At 31.6% G+C, this 27,478-nt stretch overlaps 1 protein-coding gene across 1 annotated transcript in view; it reads right to left on the reverse strand.

Annotated features, from left to right (window-relative positions):
• Positions 1 to 27,478, reverse strand: part of LOC124357717 (inhibitor of nuclear factor kappa-B kinase subunit alpha) — a 34,539-nt gene that overhangs the window by 5,759 nt on the left and 1,302 nt on the right. The window contains exons 2-15 of the mRNA XM_046809726.1: positions 24,160 to 24,362; positions 22,780 to 22,941; positions 20,877 to 20,992; positions 18,200 to 18,301; positions 16,297 to 16,410; positions 12,256 to 12,385; positions 11,146 to 11,232; positions 10,195 to 10,302; positions 6,606 to 6,820; positions 5,140 to 5,294; positions 4,117 to 4,303; positions 3,727 to 3,879; positions 2,376 to 2,529; positions 118 to 294 (exon numbers count right to left, since the gene is read on the reverse strand). Coding sequence (XP_046665682.1) covers positions 118 to 294; positions 2,376 to 2,529; positions 3,727 to 3,879; positions 4,117 to 4,303; positions 5,140 to 5,294; positions 6,606 to 6,820; positions 10,195 to 10,302; positions 11,146 to 11,232; positions 12,256 to 12,385; positions 16,297 to 16,410; positions 18,200 to 18,301; positions 20,877 to 20,992; positions 22,780 to 22,941; positions 24,160 to 24,362 — 2,063 coding nt within the window. The remainder of the gene's footprint in view (positions 1 to 117; positions 295 to 2,375; positions 2,530 to 3,726; positions 3,880 to 4,116; positions 4,304 to 5,139; positions 5,295 to 6,605; positions 6,821 to 10,194; positions 10,303 to 11,145; positions 11,233 to 12,255; positions 12,386 to 16,296; positions 16,411 to 18,199; positions 18,302 to 20,876; positions 20,993 to 22,779; positions 22,942 to 24,159; positions 24,363 to 27,478) is intronic.

A 27,478-nucleotide genomic window follows, 5' to 3' on the forward strand; every position in this document is an offset into this window, starting at 1 on the left:
GTAAAATACTGTATATGACCTTACAGTATCATATTATCAACTTAAATGTTATAAGCAGATTAACATTACGTATTAATCAATTTGTAATTGACATACATAGAATGTAGAAGCTCTCACCTGTGACTCACGTTGGGGCAAGGGACTGGGGTCTCTTTGAGGAGGAGGAACTACGAAGTTTGGTGACAGTTGATGGTTGGAGACTGTAGGGAGTGTGAGGGTTGGAGAGAATGACATAGCATTGGGGATGAGAGTGTTGAGAGACATGCTGCTTGGAGGGCGAGAGTCTTGCTCCTTCTATCAATTAAACAAAAAACAACCAATTGTAAATTTTTTCTTAAGAAAACATTAATTCTAATATGTAAAAGACTAAACACTTTGACAACCTGTTTTTAAGGTAAAATAATCTTCATCCAACATCATTAATTGCATAAGTTTTGGTTACCATTCTCTTACCAATGTCTTTTACTTTGAAATTGAAAATTTGTAATCACAGCACACAACAACAAAGCATAGTTTGCTTAATTTCATGATACCATCAATGACAATATGTCCAAATATCATGGCAAATGCTAAACATCATTTTGAATTATGGTTGACTGTAAGCATTTTTTAAATTCAGTAAAGCTGGCAATACATAAAAGAAAACATAGTTTATTTTATACATACACTCATAGCAACAATGCTGCACATAAAGGATAACATTTTAATTTGTAAGGTTTTAAATAGCTATTTTAATTAGAGATGTGTAAACATAACTTATGTTAGGTTGGGCATAGACTCCTTTGCCAAAATGTTTCAGTATAAATAAAATCCTATAAATTTTTTATTCATAGGGTCTTAACTACACAGAAAATGTTAGACAAGAAAGGGCTGTCTTTATATTCTTGCAGTTCATGCAAGTGCTACAGCGAGCATGTGCATCACCTCCCAGCATTCCTTACAGACAACCATTCACAATTTGCGCAATTCTGTAGCTAACCTATACGCTTCACTTTGAGTCTTTAATCCTACAATTGACCATCTATTTTTCCTTTTTAAATTATCTGAATAAGTTTTTTTAGTTGCTTTGAGGCAGGTTATTTTACTCAAATGATATTTGTTCCATATGGTTTTTCCAGCATAAAATTAAGAATCTCTTAATATTAAAAAATAAAATAAAATTGCCTCATGCAGAGGAAAAAATAATAAACTAGCTATACCAATGTTGAGTTTACCTCCATTCCACCTTCTGCTTAGTGCAGCAAGTGAAACCTGACGCTGTCACTAACATGACTCCTGGAATCTAGATTCAACGTCTATCTGAAGAAATCCACAAATATTGGCGACGAAGAAGCTCAAAACAAACTCATTGCATCGTTTCGACATCAGACACACCTAGGCTACAAAAATAATTAAATCTATAATGAAGAGGTGGTCTAATTGTCTCATCAGGTGCACAACTGTGTGCACTAAGATGTTTCAGACACAATCCCAAATCACGGTGCAGCAACAGAGTTTTCTACACATAACGTAGCTATGGTGGGAGAGGTTGATTCAATATGAATGTTGAGCTTAGCAACAGCTGTACGTGAGTTTCACTCCCCAACTTCAGAGCTCCATCTTTAAACTTAAATCTAAGGTAGATCAAGAGATTGGAATATCTTTCAGCGACTATCATCTCAGGATTGTTTGGAACGGTATTTAAAGAGAATATGCCTGTTTTTCAAAATGAGGTAACTGCTAGTACATTATAAAACAAATAAAAAGCTCAGTGATACTGAAATAGCTAAAACAGCATATTTGTCTTCCCAGCAATCACAATTAAAATAATGGAGTGGCACCACAAAAAAAAAACTAAAAGGAACCTAATCCTGTTGAAGAAAACTACTAGATTCCTAGCTTTCTTACATAATTTGGACAACTGCAAGGATGCTTTCAGAAATCTGAAAATTCTGACTAACTTTACTCTACATCCAAGAAGTAGTGTTCTATATATAGAAAATATCTGGAAAAACACAGAGATATTCAAAAATAAACCTCACATGGTGATCAATACATATTTCCAGCACATCTCACCTGCAGAACTACACCACCTGCACATGTACAAAAGATTGGCAGGAAATTCAACAACTCACCACTTCAAGAACTGTGTCACTTCAGAGGTAATCACCTGAAATTTACACTAAAAGAACGGCTACTAGATCAACCATTCTATACACAATATGAATTTTTCCACAAGACCCTACAGTTTTAACCGACCTGTACAAATTTTGTATATTAATCCATCGCTATGTATAGAATCATGACACCATTGTAATCCTAATTATTATAAATAAAGTTAATCCTGGTTGTAAATCTTAACCTGCAACTTTTGTAACTGTTTTGTAATCACTAACCTGGTTCGCCAACCGTTTCACAAGAGCCCAAGTTTCCTTCTGTCGCAAATACTGGCACCGCATAAGTTCCTGTTTACTTTTCAAAACTTGCTGCTTCAACAAAGTTAAGGCTTTATTTAAGGTTTTGATTTCAGCCTCACAGCTCATAAGGAGTCTAAAACAAAAAGTTGAATAAATGTGAAAAATATTATTATTGGATAAATATAATTATTTTATAACAAATTGAATCAGTTATTATTGGTTATATCCATCAACCATTTGGCACATGAAAACAAATGGTAATGTTATAGCTCCAGTTAACAATTTTGTTGCTACAACAGTCAAGCAAAAATGTGTGCAATATTGATTTAAATGAAACTGAGCACAGCAGTTGAACACAGTACGTTGTGTTTTCTTTGTGAGAAAAAAAAATACTATCTCCTATTACAAGGGAATCTGATCATTTCTGTCAAAGTGGCTGTTACCACCAGCATTCCCCCTCACTACTATAATAAGTACTTCTTGCAGTGGTTTTGTAATGAGTTATGTCTACACATTTTGTAAAATCATTAAACTCGTTGCCAAGTTTTTTATCATGCTTGACAAGGAGAGTTTAAGGATTAGCTGAATCTTTAGGCATTACTGTGGGATCTACAGCCTTCATTACTATTAACAGAAAAATGAATACTGTTTCCCATAATACTGTTTTACAATAATATTTTTTTTAACAAAAAGCATTACAAAACAATAATATACTTATTATTTGCTTGTTATATAAAAATGCACGTATCAGCACCTATAAATCATGCTACATTTGGTCACTACGTGTCAGCTATTTAAAGGAAATATTGTCATAATTCACTGACAAACAGAAAGAAATACAATACAAAACTTCTGTATATCAATATTTTGGAACTTATAAAACATAGTGCTACGGTTAAAATACTGAAATAAGATAGTACAATATTTAAATACTGTCAAAGTATGAATCATCAAAATGCATACTTTATGTATTTTTTATAATATCAACATCCGCAATGTTACGGCACTCAAAGGCTTAAAATGAGACACCACCTATGATTCAACTATTAACAATAAGGGTTTTAAAGCGTTTAAGGTTTAAAATTGTTTTTATAGGGTAAAACTCGGTTGTTTCACTACAGTTGGCTCTTACACACATTGTAACACATCTAAACACATTGTACTGATTTTCCGCCACGTACTGTACAAGAGGTCTCTGCAGAGATCTATGGGAATAGAAACAGAGAAGCTAAAAATGGAGTGGTCTCTTCTTAAAATGCAATTCCTTTTAATTACTAAGGATCTGTGAGTTGTAAAATTACACAATTTAAAATATTTTTCACAAACTTACTTCAGATGTGTACCAAAACCTTCATTTCTGTAAGTGATGTCAATCTGTTTGAAGCAGTTGTAAAGTATGCGAGCCATATCGAGAGACTGGTATCGAGAAGTTCGGTCTTTGCGTTTACGAATGTTGTCATAGCACTTATAACCTTCATTCATCCTAAGACAAAACAAAAATAATTCTTAAAAACACGATTCTAAATAAAAAATATGATTTAATATAAAGGAAATCACTATTAATGTGAGGAACAGATGTTTTGATTAGTATAGTTAGTTGGTGTTGATCTCAGTTGTAATTCAACAAAATTCTTCAATATTATAAGAATAATGAACAATAAAGTTTTTATTCACCATATTATTTTTCTATAAAACTTCAATAAAGAACAAGAAATCATACCAACTCTCCAGAGCGACAAGATCATTCTGCCCAGGGTCTCGGTATTCCTGCAATGAACCGGTTCGTCTGTGGGCCTCCTGAACGCGAGCTCTCATGGCGGTGAGAGCCTCCCGATAGCTGGCCACTCTTTGTGCCATGCTGTTCATCTCTGTGGCCCAACCGGTCATCAGCTTGCCCAGACCAGCCACTGACAACAACAGTGGAAGTCTTTAATGTTTTCACAAGAACAGAGTTTTTTTTAAACATACCTTCAGTAATTGGGTTCATCCTCTCCAGTCTGGACTTCACTTCAGTTTGTCAGGTACCACTTAATTATTTTAACTTTGAGTGGTAGTCCATTGCCATATTTTTTTAGTTTTTTAAAGCCTTAAGGTCTTTTTTTCACCTGAAGAAGAGGATGGATTTCAATCCTGGTAACAGTGTTACATTTTTTTGTAACATATACTGATGGCAAATGTCCGAAATCTTGTTATACTTTCAAACTTTCTAAAAACATTTTTTTTGTAAGAACACACTTAAACTTATAACTTATGCAGACTTAAAACTTAAACATTGACCTCATAGAGTGCACCTTTTCTTTGTAAAAAAAAAACAGCTGGTGGTAGGTGCTCTATTCATTATTTTGTAAAAAAAAAAATATTTTACATATACTAAACCACATTTTAAAACTTACAGAATTATCTATTACAGCCCACATTTTAAAAGATAGTAGTAAAAGATTTAGAAGTATAAATAAGATAGAAACCTGACACCAAAATTATTATCTACATTTACAAATAGTTTAGTATTTATATCAAGTTATAAATGCTTCTCCTAACAAAAAATAAGTTGATCATTTAACACAGATTATCTTGTTTAGCTGCAAATATTGTAATTTTAAAATGAAATAATTCTAATCCGCTGATTTGTGTCATTGATGTCCATGTTAATAGTAAACAAGGTAAAAATGGTAAAAAATAAAAATATTGTAAATATAGTTTAAACTATCAATTTAGATTAATAGCATTCAAACGCTTCACTTACATGAAGGTATACTACCAAGGTGGCGACCATAACATTTACTGTCAAACTCAAGAGTATCAGAGGACATCTTCTGCATCGCTACCAGGTGCTCGATCTCGGTACCGACTGCTGATTCTTGCTGAGAGAGTTCATAGCTCTGTTCTAGCAGCGATAACCTAATTAATAATACAGTTATTATTTTCTCCAGGTACTTTTGGTTGAACGAACACATATCTAATGTCAAACATAGTACTTATTTATTTTGTTATGTAAGACTGGCACTGGACATATCTGAATCTGTTTTAGTCAACCAAGACAAGTCAATGAATCTGGCAAACTAACACAGTATATATGGTTCCTATATTATTACATGTTTGATCATTGCATTATATCAAACTGGCCCCTAATCTATATGTTACAGCAAACATCAAATAACTTATTATTGCAAGCACTTTTCATAATAAGCAGGTAATTATCACTACTACTATTCAATTATGAATGTCAAATTAACATCTTACTTACTTAACATCAAGACAATATTTTCCAAAATTAATAACAGAAGAGTTTTTATTTATTTATCCATCAAAAGTAAAACACAAATAAACTAAGAGCTAAAAACTGTTGTTTGAGATTTCATTCTCCTGCTTCAACTAAACATTTATAATTAAAGTCGATAAATTAATTTTTATTACCTATGTGAATTTACTTTAGTGAAATTTAACACTTCATATAATTATATGATTTAATTCAGTGTTCCTCATATATAAATGAAACTTTATGCAAAATTTAGAGTTCATATGTCAGTTCCTTTTCTACATATAGTGCGGACAGACAGACAGATAAATAGACAAACAGAAATGATGTTTTACCAGCTTCTAAAGTGATAGGCTTCGCTAACGCTCAGCCAACAAATAAATGTATCAATTTGAAGTCGTTTTACCATGTAAACTGACTTATGTAATATTAAAGCTACATTGAAAAAGGCTTAGTTACATGATTGAACTCCATTTTATTTTGGATTTTTATATTAAAATTTTATTTGAACTTCGACAATTAAAATCAGAAAATTGAACAAAGAAACTTTAGTGAATTTCAATCAGTAAAAAACTATTTTTCAAAATTGAAGCTGAAATTTTATTAATTTCTGAGCTACTGTAAAGTCTATCAACAAAGGGCGAAGACAGATACGAACTTTAAAAAAGGATCAAAGCAAACTCACAGATAATCTTCTTGTAGTTCTATTTGATAAAACTATGACATGGATTACAGTACTTTAATTAAATGTTATGATTAAATGTTTTAAATTATTTTATCTCTTAAAAACGAAGGAAACAGATTTTTTCTGCACATTTGTCAACGATCAGTGATACAAAAAAAATCAACATTGAAAAGACTTTCTATATCACTGAACAATGAGAAATGTCCAAAAATTCTGATTTCCTTCACAATCATTTCATCATCAAAAACAAAATCTTAAACATACTAACATTTTTACAGCATAAGCCTCCAGAAAGAGTTGGTAGAGTTCATATTCTTGTCGGAGGAAAAATACAGCGTGTCTCCACACGTGTTTCTGATGGTGATATTCCAGAGCCTCCTTGGGATTCTCCATGAGCCAACGGACGAGAGCTGGCACGCGGTCAGCTACCTTTACGTACGGCAGAGAGAACGTAGTCTGGTCGAACACGTACAGCATCGTTATCTGCAATGAAAACAACAATTTGTCTAGTCAGGCAATTATACACATAACTTTAATTATATCTTTCATAAAATTAAGAGCAAGACTGTAACCAGCAGGGGGGATTAGTGGGTTCAAACCTCCCCCAAAATGCAAGATATTAATGCTGAAGTTTCATAGCTAACCAATCACCCAATTGTTTTCTTGCAACCTTGTTAAAGAGGAGACCTGATTATAAGTTATTTATCAATCCAAAATTGCAAATAACCAATATTAATATCAAAACTGATAAAACTGTTATGTTTTCATGTGAATTATGAGAATTTAATCTTTAGCAATCTTTTAACAAGCCTACCAACTAACTGAAAGGTACTAAAAGTTATGGATCGGAAGGAAAACTGTTAGAGCATTCCGTCAATATTTCATTCATTTCTAAAAATCCTCTACACTCTGGAATTTGAAGAACATTTCAACTTTTAATGCATAGAAATACATATCTTAATTTTAACACATTTAATAATTTATTTTAAATTGTATTGCGTTTATACTTTTTTGTGCTTTGTTAGGCCTAATCTAAAACTAATTGCTTTGGTCATAAACACTTATTTTCAATTAGCTCTAATTTAATACCTATTATCTCTTTGGGATTTATTTTTTTTGCAAATTTGTATTCCATTATAAGTAGTTAAGTGTCTTACAAAATATACATGCTCATCAATTTCTTTACAAACTAAAGCTCATTTGCAACACAAAACTACACAATAAATAACTATATATGTATAGATAATAGACCTTTATATCTCAATTAATGTATTACAAAAATAGAGAAGCGTCAAAGTTACAATTGAAATACGAGGCACGTCCAGAAAGTAAGTGTACTGGTACTCTCACAGCTGCAGGGAATACATTTTTGATATGTTGGCAATACTGCCGTGTAGCCTGAATCCTCCCCTTCAAAACGAGACCAATCCTAGGGTAGTGTGTTGAAAACTCTTAACACAGTAGCATCTCTCGTGAAAAATGTTGATCGTATCTCCCGCCAAGTGTGAAATTCGCGCCATCAATCGCTACCTAGTTGTGAAGGGAAAAGCTCGGGTTGGAATTTATAATGAGGTGAAAACTGTTTACGGTAATAGAGCAATGAATCGTACGAGCGTACAAGTGGTGTCACGAGTTTCAAAATGGCCGTACTTCCGTGCATGACGATCAGAGGAGCGGAAGACCTTCAACTGTGACTGAAAAACTTGTGGAAAAAATCGAGTATGCAGTCAGTGACGATCGCAGATTGACGTTAGATGAACTTTCTGCGGTGTTTCCGCAAATCTCCAGATCCCTGGTACACGAAACAATCACAGAAACTCTCGGATATCGGAAATTATCTGCGAGGTGGATCCCAAAACAGCTGACAGAACAGCACAAGTTGGATCGAGTGCAGAGCTCCAGAGTTTTTGGAATGCTTCGAACTCGAAAGCGATCATTTTCTCTATTCTATTGTCACTAGAGACGAAACTTGGGTTACCCACTACATGCCTGAAACTAAGAGGCATCTAAACAGTTTTTACCTCAAATTTCAACCGGAGCTTTTCCCCTCACAACAAGGTAGCGAATGACGGCGCGAATTTCGCACTTGGCGGGAGATACGATCGACATTTTTCGCGAGAGATGCTACTGTGTCAAGAGTTTTCAACACACTACCCTAGGATTGGTCTCTTTTTGAAGGGGAGGATTCAGGCTACACGGCAGTATTGCCAACATGTCAAAAATGTATTCCCTGCAGCTGTGAGAGTACCAGTACACTTACTTTCTGGACGTGCCTCGTATATTACAAGAACCTGAAATCTTAGAGGTCACTGTTACAAACATTAAAAAGATCTATTATTAAAACGTATATACATTGTTGTACCTACCTAGGGTGAGTCCTTGATTGATTTGCAATATAAAACAACATTTATTAGAAGATCCATGCTGTATTAAAAAATATTATGAACAGTTTAATATGGTCTCATGTATAACAGTTTTAACCATCACAAAAAATCAATTACTCTACCTATCTTAACATTTAAAGTAGTTCTTTGAGGTTAATATTTTCTCACGCTGTTGCACACTAAATATATATTGCCTCAGTTATTTACCAAATAATTTTCAATTTATGTATAAAATAAGTGAACAAAGTAGAAACATGAATATGGCGTTATTATTAAATAGCTAGCATATTATGTAACCAACAATTGCAGCAGAAATTCTTATATCCATCAGTAATCTAGGATTTACTCAACTTCAATGAACACATTTCTAAAATAGTCATATTAATTCAGGATCAAAGTTGACTTATTCAGGAGTCTGTGTGTCTTATTGAATAAATGTTATATTTACAATTTTAGAGAATAAACACTACATGGAAAAACTTCACATTTATATACTCTCATAATGTGCTATGTATGAATAATATATGGATGAAATGAAATGAATGCACAAGAATAAAAACAAATTTAAAAAGCAACAATAATATTTTTTGTATTTTTAACCTTGTGTCTTAAACTTGTTTTCTTAGCAACTAAAGAATATGATAGATTCCAGTCCTTAACCTTTTCGGGACTCATTAAAAAAATGCTAATTTCTATATCTTTTTGTATTTAAATGTTCTGTTAAGGTACAGTGTAGTAGTTTTTAAACTTAAACTTTTTATTAAATAGGGTAATGCACGATTTTTATGATTAGGCTTTAAATATAGAATAAAAAAAGGTATAAAACAACATTTTTTGTTACACCATTACAATTTTACTTTATAATTTCATGCTTAAAACAAATATTTTATTGTTGTTTTTAAACCAAAATCCAAGTTTGATGTATCCTTTAAAGCTATTGGTGCATCAAATCATGTTTGTTTGATTGAATATGTGTATCTTAACTTATTTCTTTTGTTTTTTATCTAATATTATTACTACTCCAATAAACTGTAAAAAATAAAATGTATACAAATTCCTAGGACTATCTAGGCCTAGATCAGGTAGAGTCAATAATAAATTTAAACACATAATGAAATTAATGTTGTGTAAAATGAATAAGGATGTCCTGTGTAGTATAGTTACTATATAGGACTGCTGGTCCTTGAAAAGGGTAATTCATTGATAGTCCAGTAACCAGATAAAGTACAGTAAGGATCGTACAGTTTAAAGTCGGCTGAAATTCACTAAGAATCTAGTCTACCTGTATTGGCAGGTTGAAAAAAACTGACTCACTCATTGACGTCCCCTACTCAACCTGTACAATTAGACTTCTCCTGTAGTACATTAAAAATTACAAACAGACAAATAAACAATGAGGGACGACGACAAAATTACACAATACTACACATTTGTTTTTATATTATGTGGATAAAGAATAGCATAAATCCATACCTCATTAGGATTCCAACAATCGATGGCCATATTGTTCTGAGTAAGTTGCTTGCCACTAGGTAGCAGCAGCAGTTGCTCATTGACTGGTTGTCTTGTGTCTCGTTCTATCTACAATACATTATGCTGCAATATCAATCTAAGATTCAAACACTTAAATTATGAGTGTCCTAGCCAGCCTCTTTTTAGATCCAATTTATTTTAAATAGGTGTTTTCTTTTATCTTTTAGGTCAACTTTAAACTTAAAACACCACCACTTAAGTTTAAGTTAAACTTATAACTTTATTTTTACATTTACCCATTACCTTTACATTGATTTCTTGAACGTAGAGACCTATACACAAAGAGTATAGTGGTACGTATAATAGTTTTAACCACCACAGGAAATACATTACTTATCTTAAAATTTAAAGATCTTTGAGGCTATCATTTTGTAATTTGATTCAATAATCTTTTAACTACACATTGTCTCAGTTATTTGTCAAAACAATTTTTAAGTGAACAAAGTACTGTTGTACGGCCTTAAGATTAAATTTCTAGAGAATAGGTTATTCTGTGAACATTTCAAGCCACCCATCATGTAAGATTGTCTTTTACCAATTTTACAGCTAAAAGGTAGTTTGATACAACCAGTCTCGTGCCATTGGAGGTTTTGACCATTGTATGACATTAAAAGACAGTGTTATTCATACAAAATTTAATTGAACTATATTATCTTCTGTAATTAAATTATTTTCCAAAAAAATAACATCTCATAAGCATAACAAATTTTTAAATGTTAAATATTAAAAATTATTTTACTTTATCCATGGCCAAAATGTAACTTTTCATACAAGTTTACATTCTTTTTCACTATCAATTTTTGGTTGTATAGTATAAGTTTCTGTTAAACTATTTGTGATTATTTACTGTAAAGTGTATCTGAATTTGTTAAAAGAAGAAATGATAAATACCCATAGCTGCAGTGTAGATACTGCAGTCGCACTATCTACTTGATAACTGTGATTGGCCAGCATGCTCACACAGAATACTGTCACTATCTGCAACAAGTCAACATTTGTACCATATCAAATGACATTTAAAATAAAAATTTAATTGATAATTTATAAGTTTCTATATTCATTTTATCATCTGCTAATGCTTGGGAAAATAACTCTGTGGAATGTTTTTTACTTACTAGTACTTGGAATTCAATTTATTGCCCAGCAGCCTTAACCCATTGTAGAAGCATTTATTGTGGTCTCTGTAGTGCCAGTAGCAGCAATTAAATTGTGAACAAAATGAAAAACTTTGGTTAAAGCTTTCTAAAACTAAATCCATAAAAGATGATAGAGCATGATTATTTTTACCATTGTCTTTACAGTAAAATCTTCATTGAATATACTAAATACCATATTTTTAATAAAATCATTAATTAAAATTAAATTGTTAATGTTGTAAATATTTTTTATTACATATTTTACATTTCCAAAAGAAACTTTTATATTACTATTTAGATACATTCTAACTAACTTTAACATATTTTACCTAAAATATGACTGTATTTTTTATATAAATAAATATTTTCTTGCTTATAACTAAAATAATAAGCTCAAAAATAAAATAAAGGAACATATTTTGAGTAATTTTTTGTTATGATTTTGGTGGATATTTACTCAAACTTCTTGTTTGCTAGAAAATTCAGATTTTTTTATTCACTGTACACAATTAAACATACTGTAAAATAGGAAAATTAATCCAAATAATCTTCATCTTGACGTTCAAGTTCTTCATCCAAACTATGAATTGGCACACAATTTGTGAGCAGTGGAAGTCTTCCACCACTATCATTTGATCTCCTCTGTCTAGTTAAAGAAATGTCATTGACTTCTGTCCTCTACTGTGATGCTCCAACTATTGCAAAATAACATTTTTGGAATCTATCTCTAATTGAGGAAAAATTCATTTTAATCCATAAGTATTCTTCCCAAAAAAAAGAATTCTTTTGAAGTTTGTGTTGTCCCTTTATTGAAACACACTGTTAGTGTGTCAAATAATTTTGTCCAAAATAGATTAAAAAATACCTTTTGACTGAGAATTTCATCCAACAAAGAGAAGATGCCAAGTTTGTTGTCTGGTTGGGTACGACCTCGCTTCTTAGGATTCCATTCCAGCGCCAAGCGCAGCCATTTCTCCAACTGTTCTCGGAGGCATCTGGTAAGTGGAAAATGTATTATTTTAGTTCAATATAAATTTTAATTTAGTAAACTTATTGTGTCAGCAAAATTTTAGTACAAGAGTGTTTGCATCCAAGTGCTCCTAAGAACTTATAAAACTTATGAAATAATAAAACATAATTTAGAACTAAGCTAGTATATATGAACATATCAGGCCTAAGATACTATCTAGGTTTAAAACTATAACTAAGTATAGTTTTTATTTTCTGTGCTTGTTTACAGAAAAACACACTTATATGATCACATAATAATAATAATAGTGAAACTGCTTTTACAAAATTATTCTACATTGATAACTTTGTGAACTTTATAATTAGCAAAAGGCAAATAACAGTGATAATAATTAAACAACAAACACATTTTTACTTGCAAGACATTAGACAGATTCCAATTCATGAAACATAATGTTCTATACTTGTAACATACACCAATCGCAAATGTCCAAAACTGTGTTATCCTGTTTAATCATCCATCGTCAACTACTGATTATTTGAATTTTAAACAAAGAGTTAACCATAGTTAAGAGACTTTAGCTGATAAGGACAAATTTCCAGGATGTGCCTTGGCAACGTTGTGGCATAAAACAGTTTCCAGTAGATAGAAAGAAGCATAATTAGTACTTTCTAAATGTTTGTAATGAACAAAGAGATGCTAACAAAATAATTATTTGGTTAGACAATAATATAAGCCAAAACAAGAACTTTGCTGTGTTAAGTTTCATGGTTGAAATGCTTTATTGCAATGAAATATCCACCAAACAAATGCATTTGATTTATTTGAGCCAAGACATACTTTCATGTCAGCTGACAGCTTTCAACAGCACGTCGTATTTTTTTCCCCAAAAAACAAGGAAAGACATATGATTATGAGGATTTTGTTGAAACTGTTGGGCAAGTCAATAATAAACATGTTCAACTAGAACCAACGACAGTGTCAGATTTCTATAAGTTGGAAGATTCTGCATCATAGCCCAAACTACAGTAAGCAGTCAAGATTAAAAAGATACTGTCCATTTAACCCTATAAAGACCATAAGAAATGCGGCATGAAAAAAAAGTTTTTATTCTTGTAAAACATATTGCAGTTATGTAACTAAACTATTTATTTGTATTTAAAATAATTAGTACACCTAGTTTATTATATATGGCATGGGACAAATGTGTCCCTACGGACGGTAACGGAACTTGACAAAGATACTGCAATGGCATATATTTGTCCCAAGCGGACTGTAGTAAAACCTAGTAAATTGAGTAGTTCAGTATATTTCTGTCATTTTACAAGTCTTTGTAGGTTTATTTAGGTGATTGAAGTAAATATTATTTAATAAAAAGTTGTTTTATTTACAAAATTATGAAATTACAAAACTTACTCATCAATATACATGTTCGAAAACGTGTCAGTTTATTATAAAAAATAACAATAGAACATTGTTCTTATGTTGATTAGTGAAACTGTTCAAAGCAGATTCTTTCATTGGTAAAGCATAAATGAACCTGACATATTACACATATACAGTTTTGTTCGGTTTTCTACTTTGTTCTTGGTACATTCAGCACATCGACGTCTGATATTTGTCTTTTTCATATGTTCTGGCTTCAATGAGGGTCTGATTTTAGATTTCCTTGACAATGGAGTATTGGGAAGTGAACGCATTCTATTTGTGAAGTCACCAATTAGACATAGTGCTATCATTTGTCGGTACTCAAGAGATGTACAGCTTTCGAGCTCTCAAATTTCATCTTGTTTTATGTAAAATAAATGTTCACTAACAGAATCCATCTCACAAACTTCAATTCAATACCCTAACTAACTAGTAAGAAGAATAAAATGGAATAACCTCAAAATCTAATTTGCCAAACTGAAGGAAACTGTAGTCAGCTGTTCTCAATAAGGCTAGCCAACCTAATTCCCTCACAGTCCATAGGGACATATGTGTCCCAACGAAAAAAGTGTAATTATGAGCAAATAAAAAATAATATTATCAGATTTTCTTCCTAAATATATTGATCATGTTGTATTATGATAATACATCAAGCAATTCATCAAAATTTGCATTAAGAATGTTTGTGCAAAAATAATAAAACTAAGAAACACATTTATAATTATATTGCATAATTAGATTTTTTAATCAAATAAAGGAGACTTTGTTTTACAGTGGGAATATTATTTAAATGTATTTCTAAGCTTTTTGAATGGATAACAATTAATATTTATGAATATTAACTTGACTGGCATATAGAAAAAAATATTTATTCTGGGGACACGTGTCCCTTGGTCCTTAAAGGGTTAAAAGCTGGGTGAAATTATTTTAACCTGTTTTATAAAACTCATTACAAGGAACTTTGTAAAACTTAACTTTTTAAACAAGTCTGCTCTTGAAAAGAATGGTTCTAGTATACTTAATCCGAAACCTCTAAACAAACCTGCTGACTTCCCAAATCATATATCCTTCATAAACTGAAAGGAGTTATTGTAGACAGCTGTAAAAGGTTATGGGTTAAATTATGGGTTAAACCTCAATGTAGTAAATGAAGCAAAATAAAGAAAAAGGAAGTTTGCTAATGTTTATTTATTAATGAGCTTGTAAAGAATCATATACTGGTTTACTTTATGTTCAAACACCAGATTACAATGCAGTTTTATGTATAGATATTATATTTTTTATTCCTATAATCCTGATCCAGAACATCCACAACAACAAATAAAATTAAAATAATGAACTAATTACAGTTTCATTGAAATATGTTTGTTTCTGATCTAATATAGAGGTTTTGTCTGAAGAGAGTTGAGTCATCACTACAACAGTTGACAAGCCTTATCATCTATTAAACTTGCGGTATTTGACAAGTAGTTCCATACACAAATAAAAGGTTGTAACTGCACATCTTATACTACTACAAAAATACAAAGTAATATACAGCACTTCAGAATTCTTAGTTGCTGGAAAACAATTTTAACATTCTTCAGTGGCAATTACAAAATTTGTTTAATCATTTGAGTTAATCCTTTTAGGGCTAGTTATATCACCAGTCAAGTGGAACAGCATTGAGGTAAAGGTGGTAACATTGTTCAGTCACGTATTTTCTGCTACGGACATGCCCTTGTCATATCGCCAGTTTTTTAAATATTTTAGTGTCCACTACCATTTGCGGAATATATCACTGAAAACTGAATGGTAATCAAGTTCACCATTTTCAATGATTACACAAATGAATTTTTATCTTTGTTTGCATTGAATATAGTAAGTAGACATCACATGGTAGTAATTACGCTTGCACTAATGTATTGTACATAAAATAAATTTGTACATTTTTCTTCATAGTAGTGTAGGATATATTCAGAAATCATCTATTCCATACAGTTTATCTTACCATCTAAACAAATCCAAATAATTTAATTTTTTGTTTACTTCATATTCTAATTGTCTTCATTACCCAGATGGATGTTTTGTTAGTAGTAGTGTTTGGTACTGTTATACAAAACAAAATAAAAATAATTACCATACTAAAAACCTAACTGAATTGCAATTTACTTTGAATTTCTTTACATCCTAGAATTGTTGCATATTTTTTGTTGTTCAATTTTTTAAAGCTTAAAATTCTGTATTGATTTATATCTTTACATTTTGGTATTAAAAATAGATTTCTATCTTTTTTGGGGTATATTTATGGTTTTTTAACAACTCTAAGAAAAAGCCATACTGCTTGCTGATATACCTATGCAGTTTTGGAGCACATTCCCAAAATGGATGGTCCCAAAAGGTTTAATCATTATTTACAGTTTAGAAATCAGCTTTTCAGTTTTGAACACTGATACAACATACAATATTTTTACTTAGCATATGACATATTTACTTCAAAATTATATTTATTAAGGTTTATTTACTTACTGAGAGATAAAGTTTTCAACAAACAGCTGTTGACTGTATTTAATTTCATTTTTTAATGCAGGAACCTCATATATACAAATGTCATTTGTGGACTTCTTCTCAACCTTGGGCATCCTGAGACACACAATAAATCATAAATAACAAATTTGGTTCTGTAAAGTCAAATTTAATAAAGTATAGATTCAAATAGCAAATGTTAGCCTGCTATTTATTATTAATTAAATTTAAAATTATAGGACATATGTTTCTTATCAATCCCTGTATTGCATATTAGACCAGATTATATTGTTTGCACACAGATAACTTATCATGTTCTATTGGAGTATCAAATTTAAATGCTTTTGTGGCATTCTAGAATTAATTTATTTGTTCGCCTTAGGAATATAAACACCAAAAAGTAATCTGATAAAAGAAATAAAAATGTAGTCAATTAATTTATAAAAAACTGTATTGCCAAAAACAACTATTTTAAACAAAAACATTAATAAAACATATATTATATCTTAATTCAAGCCTTTATTTTGATATAAATATTATTTTGCCTTATTTTGCATAATTATTGCATAAATATAATATACAGATATGTGTTAGGAAAATGTTAAAACTCTGTATTCATCTTGCAACACTTCCATAACAAGGATATGACAGCCATCAGGAAGTCATTTTCTTGATAGATTTGTAATGGGTTACAAATGCTAACACTCCATGTTTGTTTCATTCATTAATAGTGTCTCCAAGAATGATCATGACACGAAGGAAAGTTTAAACTCCACATAATACAAATTTTATCATTATAATTTAAACTTTATACACTTTATACAATCCAACTTGGCCTATATGCAAGCAGTATAAAAACAATTCATGTCAATACCATAACTGCCCAACTATCACCATGTTCAGCTGTACAATAATATACACATTTAAAATAAATTAGTAAAAATTAATGTTTATTTCTGAAACTTAAAAATTGGTGAAAATATATTATCAATATACAAGGTGGGACAGACCACCGCAATGTATAGCAGCTGAACCGAGGAACCTATCTTCTTTGTTTTAACACAAATGCCCATATTTTGACCCCAGAGAATTCGTGAAAATAATGTTTAACATCCAAAAATACACCAACATTTTTCTTGTGGGGTAGGGGATATTTTTGAAAGATTTCTAAATGTAATGGTAGGTCAAGCCGTATGTCATTTTAAAAGTTCTATTCACTGATCATTTTTTATAAGTTTTAATTTATTTCACTTCTTACAGTTCTTCTATACACGGTGGTCCAAAATGTCAAATTTGTACGGTTTCACAGTTATTTTTACTGTTACTTTGTTAAATATTTTACCAAATACAAATTTTTATCCAAGGTTACTAAACAACTACTCTTTCAATTGTTACATTACTTTTTGCAATTGTTACGTTATTTCAATTTTTTTAATGTTCAAGTTTAGGATATTTCAAAGTGTTAAAACCTACAAAATTCAAATAGCATGGTATGATTTTCATTACATTAATCAATAGCTCTCTTAAATATTAAAATTAATTAACCCTGTATATATAAAATATTACCAAATTGACATTTTCACTTCATGTTAATTTTTAACTTAATCGGTTCTAGTTATCTGGAAATAATTAATACTTAGGTAATATTAACCATCTTGTTGCATAACAATTATTATGATAGCAAATAGATTTTCCATGCTCCATCCAGATATTTATGTGTTGATAACCTAAAATTTTTTCAAATAAATATATCTACAGCAAAAGAGCTGATAGATTATTCAAATTGCAAAACTTAGTATTTGCACATTGGTAGATATATTATTATAATATTACGATGATCTTTTAGAACTGTTTATATGTCTATTATAGTTTTTAAAGAAACTTCGTTTAGAAACATAGTACTGACCAATCTACAGGAGATGAAGCATTAGGTAGAAAAGGCCTAACACCGGTGATCGCTTCATGAGATACCAGACCCAGACTCCAGTAGTCCACTGATGAAGAATATCTACAAAAACAAACTGCCAATCAGGAAACACTCTGATATAAATTGGATGTTATAACTAATCAGGTGATGTTATTTGATGAAGGTTTTGAGAATAACTGGCTGAGTAACATATTATGTCGTATTTTATTAGTAGTCAGCTGTTTTAAACTAAACAAAAATACTCTCATAAGATTAACATTGGAAATTTGGAAGCCCTTGGGGCGTAGGCTCTTTAGTGTGCTGTATTCCAAATCCACAAAAAGGACATCTAGAGTGTACAGCTTTCAATTCATACCAAATATGTATATAAAATAATGCGTGTGGATACTTAATCTCACTTTATAAAAAATATAAAAATATTTCTAATCATACAGATAATGACGGACATTGGCAAATAAACCAAATTTGTTTCAGAAAATAAATAAATAATTTTATTTTGTAAAGAAAATAAATCTTGCCCATACACAAAACATGTTTCATATAATATATTGACTCATTAATAGTGAGGTACAATAACATGCTTGTGCTAACCTGACTAAAAGAATCAACAGTAACGTAGCTGTGTAAACTATCAACTCAGTGCCAGATGTTTATGCAACTGTTGTTAAAGAGCAAAGCAACCGTCAACTACTACATAATATGAACACAAGTGAACACCTGATTTCTAGTGTGAGAGGCTTTATACCATAGAGCTCAGGTTTATTAACTTCTATACTCAGACTGGTTCTGAAGAACCGGCCTCTGATGGGTTGATTATAAATCCATTCATTCATTATAGTACGCACATACACTTTCACATCAAATCACCAGACCATGTCCTCAGTCATCAAATGACAGCATGGCTTACAAGATGTAGTTTTTATTTTGGTGATATATTGAAATAGTGTTACAATACATGTTACCACCATGTAAAATAAATTAAATAAGTCTAAACGTGGCAAAAGTTTTAGATTTAAAGGAGTATTTACAATGAATTGTAAATACCATATACATTGAAATGAAAGCTTTACTATTTCATAAGTACATTGTATTTAGACTTAATTTATTTTTTATGATTATTATAGATGTAATAAAATTTATTGAATTGAATAAGGATAAATGAAACTAGTCAATGGACTCGATGATTAAGAGGGTAGCCGGACCATGGGTAAGTACTAAGTACAAAAGTGCTTAGGTTAGGTAAGTTTTTGTAATACTTCAGGAACCTCTAATGGTAATATAACTATATAAGATATACACACTCTTTAAATAGCAATCAAAAACCTGTCAATTTTTTTCCATGTTTATGGGTTTCTCATAGACTGCTTCTAATACCAAGTTTTCATCACCTACTTTGGTTGTAACTAACATGTATGCATTGTTTATTGTATTTCTGAACATATACATGTATTCTACTACTCATAGTTCGTTTTGGACTGGTTTATTTCCATTCAGTATTTTCATTGTGTGTTACATATAATTTACCAACGTCATGAAATGAATGACACTTGAATGTCAAGTGGTAGCCTACATAAGACACTTCTTAATCAATTTTACATCAGTGATTTTGTGGATATTAAGATAAATACAATTACTATGAGAGCTGCTATTTATGTTTCTGGTCTAAAGGATGAAAATAAAAGAATTTAAGGACAAAATCGTTTTTATTGTTTTTCAAAATATTCTATGAAGATTGATACACTTGTGCATGCGTTAAATCAATTTTCAAAGCACGTGTTCCACTCCAATTCAGGTACTTTCAAAACATAGGTTTTGAATGCAACAACTGTTTCTTCAGGTGTAGAAAACCGTTGCCCACCAAGCTTTTTCTTGATGTTCAATAACAAAAAAAATCATTAGGTACCAAGTCACCCATACCCATCAATTCAATGTTTTGCCTCGTCAAAACTCCATTGCTTCAGTCAATCTATGGCAACTCACACTATCATGATAAAGATTATGCGTCTTTTCTTCGACTTTTTCCGAAGTTTGTCAAAGACTTCTGGCAAACAAATAGTGGTGTACCATTCCGAATTGACCATCCTACGTTGCTCTAATCGCACAGTCACCATATGACCGATAATGCCAAAGAAACAGGCAACCATTTGCTTTGATGTGCTTCTTCCACGAACAACTTTGGTTGGATTTGACTCATCTCAAAAGATCCATATGGTCGATTGTTTCAGGATCATATGAGTATATCCACGATTCATCACCTGTGCAGATATTAAAAAACTGTTTTTGATGCACCTTGAGCGAATTTGTTCCACATTTTCTTGCACCAATTTAACAAGAGCCTCCTTTTGAGCGTTTGTCATGTTATGCAGTATTTAATGTGAAAACCATTTTTTACATGCAACTGTTCATACAAAATCTTATTTATGCTTTTCATACTAATGCTAATGGCATACTAAACTGAAGTCTCAATCTCATGATATCTTACATGATGATTATTCTTTATCAACTCATGCACAGCATCAATGTTTTTTTTTCACAACAACCGATCTTGGACAACTTTCAAAGAATTTGAGTATATTACCGCTAACTTGTAACAATAACAAGTATTAATATTATATTAATGTGAACTCAAGCACAACATTAATTACTGATACAATACCCTGAACTAGTGAAGAACTCAGGGGCCAAGTACTGCATCGTGCCCACAAATGAACAGCACATACTTGAGGTCTCCAACTCTTTGGCATATCCCAGGTCTATCAGTTTGTACACCATCTGTGGGGAAAATTATTGTTCACTATATTCCTAAATACCAAATCTCTTATAAACTTAAATACCAACAATTCTATATTCTCATGATTAGTTGCTGATTAATTACTTATGGTCTTGCCAATAACACTTGAAAGTTAAATTACTTTAAAAAGTGCAGAACCAATGCAATGAGTTCATGACAGCCGTGGAACAGTTCCAGGCGTCATTTCTGTTTTCATACTCATTTTGTGTTATATTTCAGCAACGGTGTAACTTATTACTTTGTGTATCTCAGATTCATTTTGTTGTAATATAACCAAAGTAACACATTCATGACAATGTATACCGCATCGGAAAGATGTGATCTTCCAGAACTGCTGTTGAGTACCAAATCGGGTACATACCAGGCTTTCGTAAATGGGGTAGTGCACTCGATGGAGTACACATTGCTATGCATTTTCTCATTACAGTTTCATTGTTTGCCTATCTTGGTGGTTGGTTAAATTTGATCCCGCACTTAAATACATACCCTAGACTATCGTGTACCCCCATCAGGCGCACGTTTGCTTAATGTTTATGGTCAATACATTTTTTAGGTACCCATTGGGCAAAATTGCAAAGCTTACATACTTTTCTCTTTAAACCTAGAAATTTAAGGTAAAAAAATATTGTTTTTTGCTATTACAATTCAAAAGTTTTAACGATAAAAAAAACCAGAAATTAACCACGTCGTGAACGTGTTAAAGGACATACCAATGTTATATTTATAACTAGTAACTGAAAATCTTTAGGATTGTTTTAAACACTTGAAATTAAAACCTTATTGATATAACAAGATGTATTTAATTATGTATAGGTCCAATATTACTACAAATGCATAAAGTGTGGTATATTAAAATTAATACTATAAGGATTAGTTTGAACGTTGCAACATGCAGTATTGTGGTTATCTCACCGTTCCAGTTCACATTTCACTACCAATACAAAACCAGAATACATTGTAACGGCAAGAATTCATTGCGATGATCACGTTGTCATAACAGTTGCAGTAGAAACTTATAATTTTTTGTTGTTGCAGTTCTGTAACCATTCCAATTATGGAGAATTGCAACAATCCAGCATTAAAAGGCTAAAAGACATCAGTTAATTCTGCTTATCTCTGAACTCGAGAGTGGAGTTTAAATTATGTCCAGTTCATCCATTTTTCTATGAATTACCTCCCAAAACAACAAGAGTATTAGCATATGTCCAGTGCTTTGTCAGATACCCAAACTCACGGGTACTGAAGTTGCTTGGACTGTGGCATCTAGGAGTATAGTTGTTAAACATTGCTTTTGAAGAATACAGTAGAGCAATTATATTCATATTGTATATAAACCTATTATACGACAATCAGTATGTACCTTACTGGGTTTCTTACATTTGGTGACCAAATATTAGGTAACCAGTCACTGAGGCTTACACTGTCTCAGAGTATAATGTTGACCATGTTAAAGGTAATGACATCATGCATGTTCACTTGGCATGGACTATGATCATTCCAGGGTTCTTAATTGAGTTTGCAGTTTATATTTAAACTACTTATTTTGTAAAACAACTAAGGTTCTCCAAGTAAAGTGGGTGGATGACCACTAGAGCTGATTGAAATGACCAACATCATTCCTATTATTTTTTTCTCTTCTATTTCCATATATTCCCTGTTTCTTTACCTGGTCTGATATTTACAAATAGTAGTTATTACCAAATGTAAAACAATTTTTAACTCATCATCAATTACACTTTCCTTAAACATGTCACAAAAAAGTACAAACCGGTCCATCGGGTTTCTCCTGCAGCACAATGTTCTCTGGCTTGAGGTCACGATGTGTGATGCGCTGAGAGTGCAAGTACTCCACGGCAGCCTTGATGTCACTCAGTAAACATCGCACCTCAGTTTCTCGCAGCCCGCAACAGTTTTCTGGTTTGTTCAGGATCTGTTTAGAAAGTTCAATTACCTTATGTTTTAATATGAATTAAATTTGGAAAATATTCATTTTTGTTATTATTTGAGAAAATGAAATACATTTTGATTACTGATCAACTCCCAATCTACCACAGTTTATGAAATTTAAGAGCAGATCATATAAATCTTTTATTGATGAAGATACCTTCTAATTCAATGTTTGACGTGTTTTTTTATTCCTTAATCCTTTTAATGTTACAAGACATTTTTATGTATCAAATTCATTTGATTTTAAGAGCAAAGGGTATATTTGAAAAGTATTTCTTAGATCCATGAAAGGCTGGTGGTTTAATGTAAGTTTCTTACGCAAAAAAAACTGATTAAGGAGAAAAAATAAACATTTTTTAATAAAGTACATTTTAGAATTCTTACTAGTTTAAAAAAATGAAATTTTTTATTAACACGATGTTTTGCATACTTTAAACTAAAAAATAATTACAAACCATCACTTATTTTCTGTTGGTATTGAAACAATCTAGAAGTAGCATGTGTCAAAGGCCAACACAACTGGCTAGTAAAGGATCTACATCTTTCTAAATACAATCACAGTGGACAGTAACAAGCAAGATTGGGAGGTTGTAGTTTTGGAACTTCTGTGTCTTTGTTGTGTAACAGTGCTCTTTTAGCACTTTAACAGGAAGAGTTAAGGGGTGTATCATGATATAGCAATATTCAGTAACTTTTAGAGAGTGAAATATTGTAAATGTGTTTTCAGAGCAATTAATTTATTTGTTTTAAATATATATGTATACATATACAAAATGTTTGTTTTTTGTAATTTGTTTTTATACAAAATAAGCCAAGTAAAAGTGATGACTAGGTATAAAAATCTTACAAATGTTTTACACATAATAAGGTTTACATATATAGTGACCTGTTATAAATAACCATATTTTTTTACTTTCTGTAACTAGATCACCAAACGCAATGGATGAACATTTGTTTAAAGAGCATTACTGCAAAATATATTAAATATGAATTTATATAAATTTATTGCAGCACCTACATAAAATTTTATCTTACTGAATTATTTGTATATTACTAACATTTATACCAAGAACTTTTGGAACAGGAGACTAGAAAATATTTTTTTCTGAATTCAAACAACTGTCAAAGTTTCAGTTTAATCTAGAATTTAAGATAAAATTTGGTGTATTTACTTATACTATTTATTTAATAATAATATAACCTGACGAAGGTCGCCGCCCGAACAGAACTCCATGCATAACAGAGGCAGATCGGAAGGCAGGTTCTGTAGCTCTGCTGGCACCTGAACTGCTCGCACTACATTTAGGTGGGATAAACGCTGCATGATGACCACCTCGCGCGCCCATCGTTCCTTATGGTTCTGCGTCATGATACTGTCCATTCCCCAACGACATTTCTTGATTGCTTTAAACATAGCATAAACCTAAACTAATATTTATTAATTGTGATTCACACAGACAGCTGTATTGAATGGTATATGCAATCATCCATAAAAATTACTATGATTTTAAGTACATTCATTGTGATCCATTTGTCCAGCAGGACTTTCCAACGGCCGGATCTATTTTGACGTTAATATTCCATATTTTACTGTCAAATTTTTATATTAAATACATTATATACAATGAATTCCAAATAAATCAGAGGAGCTTACAGAAAAAGTAGATTTTAAAGTAAATTCTAGCTATCAAATATTAAAACGTTTTAATCCAGACATATTATCTAGATTTGTCACAAAACAATCTCTTTATTGTGGCTGTTTGATCCACTACAAACATTTCACCTTTCAACTCATGTGAGTATTAAGTAACTTAATAAGCAGGACACTGTATTTTAAGAAATAGCTTGAAATACTCATATAGAGACAAACTTGTTGACTTTTATTTTTATATTTTATTTAACTAATGTTAAGTCTTGAGGACGTTGTTTGTTCTCTCATTGGTTTTTGTGAAATGTGGCATTAAAGTTAAAAAAAATCACTATGACAAAATTATTGATTTTTATTATTTGTTAGTTATGGGTTAGCATATAGTGATATTAACATTTATGCTAAATTAAAACACTAAAATCTACATCATTTTAGAGTTATGAATTTCAGAGAACACAAAAAGATAGAGCAACAGGTGTTTTAGGAGCTATGTTTATTCAAACTATCAAACTATTGTGTAAAATAAATTACTACAGTTAGGCAATGAAGTATATGGGCACTTTGTGTATTAGGATTATCTAAAAATTAATTATTCAAAAAGAAATAAACAAACCTAAAATTAACCAATCACAAGCGGACATTCAACAAAATATTTTTAAATGCTGTGGAGTGAGTGATATGTGGATAAAATACTTTATAAGACAATCTCTATAATTCTACTTAAATCATTTAGTATTCATGTAATAGTTTTTTATCTTTTTTAGATAATGTTAGTTTGAATCTTACGTAGAAAAAAGAATACATTTTTGGTATTTGACCATTATTTTTTTCCAGAACAGCTCAATTTTGTTCATTTTATTTTAATAAGATCTTAACAATTACATTACAAGTTGACGATATTGAAAATTCACTTTGAAGACACAGTCTAATATTTTCCATTTATTCGTTATGGTACGCCTATTGAGGTTGTGAAAATTTCTGATGGCACAAATGAGTAACGTTTTATGTCCTATTTTGCTGACAAGTAATTCTCTTTTACATTTAAACCATAAAAAATGTCACTGAGACATTTTTGAAGCTTTTTAACACTCTATATCATATAGATCCTAAATTTAACTCAAAGTTCAAACACAAAATATGAAATTTATGTTACAACTTGAATGAATAATTTAATTGTTTACGGTACTTTAATTGAATACAAATGATTTTTTAATTGATATTTTTTTAATATGAATCAATTATTATAACGTAACAACAATTAAGGAATTTGATTTATGTGTAGCTGTTAATTAGGTTTAGATATATTACTTTTGTTCATTATAGATTTTTACAGCATTTAGGTTAAAATACTTCAATACATACTTGAAATGTGCTTTGAAAATAAATCCTAACTAACAACTGTTTATATACCGGGTGCTTCAAAAAAATGTATACACACTTTGAACATCCATAGAAAATTTATTTACCGTTCTACAAAGTAAAATTTCAGGAAATTAGAAAGCTTAAAGTCCAATGTAAATGAAACGTAAATAACAAATGTTAATACTGTTCAAATTGGTGACCTGCAGCATCAACACAATTCCGAGTACGAGTCACCACTGATTCTGTACATCGTATCAAAACGTCCAATGAGATTTCTCTACACACAGCTTGAATCTCATTCCAAAGAATGTCCAGGTTACGTGGTTTACGTTTGTACACCTCATCTTTTACTGTGCCCCATAAGAAGAAATCCAGTGGTCTAAGGTCTGGAGAGCGTGCTGGAAACTCGATTGGCCCCCTGCGTCCTATCCACTGGCCCGGCAAATTTTGATCCAGGTGAGCTCGTACGTCCCTGTGATAGTGCGGTGGGGCACCATCTTGTTGAAAATAAAAATTATCATTACCGTATAATGCACGAATGGTAGGAAATATGGAATCAGCAAGCATTGTTAGGTAATTAATACCAGTTACAGTACCTTCAAATCGAAAAGGTCCAATGAGTCCCCTTGAAGACAAACCGCACCACACATTTACACCAGGCAAATTTACAGCTTTTTCAATTGTAATGTGAGGATTGTCTTCAGCCCAGTAAACACAATTGTGCCTATTTACAGTTCCATTAAGTTTGAATTGGGCTTCATCCGACCAAATGATGCTACCCATAAATTCCGGTTCACGTATCACCATCTCCTGAACCCATTCACAAAATTGCAACCTTCGATCTGAATCGTCGTCACTTAGCTGCTGCACCAGCCTTGGAATGTAAACACGATACTTGCCTCTCTTCAGAATGCGTAGCACGCTGCTAGCACTTTCACGTGCCCCTTGCCTTGAAGATTTGTGTAGGAGAGCGTTGAAACAGTTCCAGGACTGCCGTTGAAGACTCATCACTTGTAGCTGTTCGAGGTCGACCTGAATGACCTTTATGCACATCACACACTGTTCCATGAACTTCGAATTTGTCTCGTATGCGTGTAATTGTTAATCTTGAAGGTGGTTCTGTATCATGATCCCTTCTCCACTGTCTTTGAACTTCATTTACATTCTCAAACTTCCAGTACCACTTAATAACCTGCTTACGTTCTTCAAAACTCAAACGTACGTCCGCCATGTTATTACAAATTCCAACTAACAATATAACATAAAGGGACGATTATGCTGTCACCTGGCGAAGAAATATAACATTAGCCTTGTAGAGCGGGAAAACTACGATAGTTTAAAGTGCGTATACATTTTTTTGAAGCACCCAGTATATATGATATCTTGCCTTCTTGGGTGTCCTCTAGTTCTAGATGTTGAAGAGTTCAATCCATTATCACTGTCCACAACAGAGTCACTAAGTAATAACCAAATGATGTCTAATAGGCCTTTTAGGTAGATTAGGTGAAAG

Source organism: Homalodisca vitripennis, chromosome 3 (assembly GCF_021130785.1).
Source record: "Homalodisca vitripennis isolate AUS2020 chromosome 3, UT_GWSS_2.1, whole genome shotgun sequence".
NCBI classification, from domain to species: domain Eukaryota; kingdom Metazoa; phylum Arthropoda; class Insecta; order Hemiptera; family Cicadellidae; genus Homalodisca; species Homalodisca vitripennis.